General features: G+C 47.9%; 1 protein-coding gene across 1 annotated transcript; it reads right to left on the bottom strand.

Annotated features, from left to right (window-relative positions):
* Positions 1-509: 509 nt before the first annotated feature.
* On the bottom strand, positions 510-1550 carry LOC108770271 (RNA-directed DNA polymerase from mobile element jockey-like). The gene has a single exon (XM_018521765.1). It carries the CDS (start codon positions 1548-1550, stop codon positions 510-512), a length of 1041 nt encoding a protein of 346 aa, XP_018377267.1.
* Positions 1551-3436: the final 1886 nt, after the last annotated feature.

Raw genomic sequence — 3436 nt, 5'->3', positions numbered from 1 at the left:
TTCGCGTAAAGGAGGCCACGGCAGTGTCGCTTCGCTTTGGCTTAGCGCCGAGACACTACCAGTGTCTCCAGACAGATGGAATTTTTCTCTTCAGTCTCCTAGTTTCTCGTGTTTTCATTAAGTTAACTGTAAGAACGTTCGGGTGATTTTTTAATCTATTGTGATAATTTTTACAATAGTCCTGGATTAGTTCTTTAACACTCGGTAATTGAAGGTCTTGATGTATGGTGTCGTTAGTCACAAACCAGGGTTCGTCGACTATCATTCTCAGTACTTTTAATTGGAAACGTTGGAGTATCTCTATATTGGAGTTGGCTGCTGTTCCCCATAGCTAGATACCGTACGTCCATACTGGTTTTAGAATCGTCTTATATATTAGTAGCTTATTCTCGATCGTGAGCTGGGAAGCTCGGTTTAAGAGCCAGAATAGTTGCGTAATTTGAGCCCGAGTTGTTTTCTTTTGTTAAATATATGTGTTTTCCAGTTCAGTCGGCGATCAAAATGTATGCCTAAGTATTTAGGCCTGACTGCGGGATTTGTTGACCATTAAGTGATACTTCAGGACAAGTCTCTCTTCGCGTGGTGAAAGTGACATGGACCGACTTTGCTTCATTGGCTTTTATTCGCCATGTCTTTAGCCATTTTTGTATGTCGTTAAGGTTACTTTGCAGCATTTGGGTGGCCAATATTGGATTTTTATGAGAAGCTAATACTGCGGTGTCGTCTGCGAACGTTGCTGTTGTTACTCCAGTTTTTGTAGGCAAGTCTGCGGTGTATAGAAGATATAGAATCGGCCCCAATACGCTTCCTTGCGGTACCCCAGCTTGTATTTTGTGTAGTTCGGTTGAAACATCCTGGTATTGGACAAAGAAGTACCTATCTAATAGATAAGATTTTAACAGGGTATAAAAGCCTAATGGCAAGTTTGACTTTATTTTATACAGAAGGCCAGTATGCCATACTTTATCGAAAGCTTGCGTAATGTCCAGAAAAGCAGCCGAACAATATTTCTTTTCCTCCAAGCTTGCAAATATCTTGTTGTAGACTCGATGAGCTTGCTCGATTGTGGCGTGTTCGTGGCGAAATCCGAACTGATGATTGGGGATTAACTGTTTCCTTTCGATGATTGGTTTTAGTCTTGAAAGTATTAATTTTTCAAACAGTATTTGCCCAGTGATTAAGTCATACCCCGGCGCTTTTTTAGGACTTATATCATACTTGATAGTTTTAACAACTTCACTCATTTTGAACTTCTCCAATGGGGGTTCCATCTGATAGGTTTCATTAAGTGATCGGTGGACTTCATTTTCGTCTGTCAGTGTTTCGCCAGGATGTGGAGTGAAAACTTGCTTCAGATGTTGGGCAAATGTTTCTGCTTTTGCTTGCGCACTCCTCGCCCATTTACCGTCGGGTAGGCGCAGTGGCAGAACTGGGATTTGTGGTTGTTTCAGTCGCTTAGTTGCTTTCCAGAGCGAGTAGTCGGTTCCTTGAGTTGGGCTTAGGGTTCGTAGATAGTCTTGTATGTTGTCGTTTACTTCAGATTTTAACATCCTGCGTAGATTTTTGATAGCTTTATTTAGCTTAGATTTCAGCTCCGGAGATCTTGTTATTTGCCACTTTTTCCTTATTTGTCGTTTTTCTGCTAATTTTTTGTCTTATCAGTACTGAGGATACATTTGCGTTTTTTATCGTTGGTTTAGCTGGGGTAGCATTCCATGCTGCTTGTTGGATACACTGGTTGAAATGCTCTACCTCGGTGACATCATTTTCCGTTTTTAGTGGTAGAGATATGTTTAACGTTTCTTCAACTTGGTTTTTGTAACATGCCCAGTCGGTCTTTTTACTGCATAATACGCACGGTTTTTCTCTTTCGATAACTTTACTGCTCAATGTGAGTAAAACAGGGGAGTGATCTGATGATAGATCAAGACTAGATTTTACTTTTAAGTATTGTTTTATTCCTTTCATAACGTAGAAATCAATGACATCTGGACTTTTTCTTCTATCGATAGGCCAGTATGTTGGTTCTCCCGTTGACATTGGTTCGAGGTTTAAATGCTCCATGGCTTTGTGAAGTTATCTGCCTTTTGGAGATATTAGTCGTGAGCCCCATTGTATATGTTTGGCGTTAAAGTCACCTCCTGAGATGAAGCGATTTCCTAATTTTTTGAAATAATGTTCAAACTCATGCTCATTTTGTTTTGTAGCGTGTTTTGGGGAACAATACACTGCAGAGATATTAAGTGGACCGTTCCAGTCTTCTATCGCTACGTTTGTGGCTTGTATTAGCTCCGTTTGGTATTCTTCGGTTACGTGGTGTTTGATATTATTTTTAATGATAATTGCCGACCCCCCATGAGCAGTACCGTCGGGATGCATGGTGTGATAAACGGTATATCTGTTGAGGTTAATATAATTCTTCTTAGTGTAGTGAGTTTCCCCCGTGAGTGGAGAACCTTGTCGTGGCACGGGGGCTCACCCGGGGCTCTCTATGAGAGTCCCGGGTGCTAATACTCCACAGTATGGAGTCCCTCGTTAAATAGAGGGACTCTGTACGATAGGGTCCGGCGTCCCAAGGGCCTCCCACACTCCTTGGAGTGTGGAAGGCCTGGTGGAACCATCCTTTGCAGGATGGGGAATCACTACGCCGGTAGGAGAAGGTAACTCTGACTTCAAATCCCGGTGACTCGGCACCGTTAGAGGGGGGATTGCTCCCTTCCGAGAGCGGAGTGGTAGACGTCCACCACGGCCCCCGGGCCTGCGTGGGACCCTCCCCCCCCCCCTTGGGGGATGGGGTGGTTCCCTCGCGGTACCGGGGACTGGAGTGACGACGCAGCACCATCGCTGCAGGCGGGCTCTGTCTTAGGACATCGAGCCCATGCCACCGAGGAAAGCGAATGCCTGGTGGGGTACTAACCCCATTGCACCCAAGCATTCACCACCAGGTATGCTCCAGTGGGCGATCGTTCTTCATGAACTACCGCCCATTGCACACTGGGCGTCACTGGTGGAGACGCGGCCTAAGGGCAGCGCCCTGTGCCGTCGAGGGGCGGGCGGGGTGCTGTCTGAAGGCTGTGGGGGAGTGCACGGGACCGCTCGGCTCTGTCCGAGGTAGGGACCGTGTACTCTCGGAGATGACGGGACGGGCGCTTCTGTGGGGCGCCCGGTGGGGTGGCCCATTCTTCCGGGCGGCTGCTCGCGGGGGCGGCCCCCGGTCTGCGGTTATGCGGACTGGACCGGTCCGCTCCCGCTGGATGTTAGTAAGGGGAGCTGCTCAACATCATTCGCCCGCCTGGTCGTCCCACTCCCCCGGGAGCGGGTACGGAGCCACGCGGAGCGGATCGTTCCCTGCCGCCCGGTCGGCTGGGTCTCCCCGCCGGGGGCGCCTGGGGAGGCACGGGGAGTATAGGAGAGGGGAGGGCGGAGGCGATCGCCC

The sequence above is a fragment of the Trachymyrmex cornetzi genome, unplaced genomic scaffold (genome assembly GCF_001594075.2).
Source record: "Trachymyrmex cornetzi isolate Tcor2-1 unplaced genomic scaffold, Tcor1.1 scaffold991, whole genome shotgun sequence".
Lineage (NCBI taxonomy): Eukaryota > Metazoa > Arthropoda > Insecta > Hymenoptera > Formicidae > Trachymyrmex > Trachymyrmex cornetzi.
Note: the sequence above shows the minus strand (reverse complement) of the source record. Positions and strands in the feature narration are given on the sequence as shown.

Excerpts from the sequence above, each read along its gene's own strand:
- LOC108770271 (XM_018521765.1), bottom strand. The coding sequence starts at position 1,550 with ATGTTAAAATCTGAAGTAAACGACAACATACAAGACTATCTACGAACC.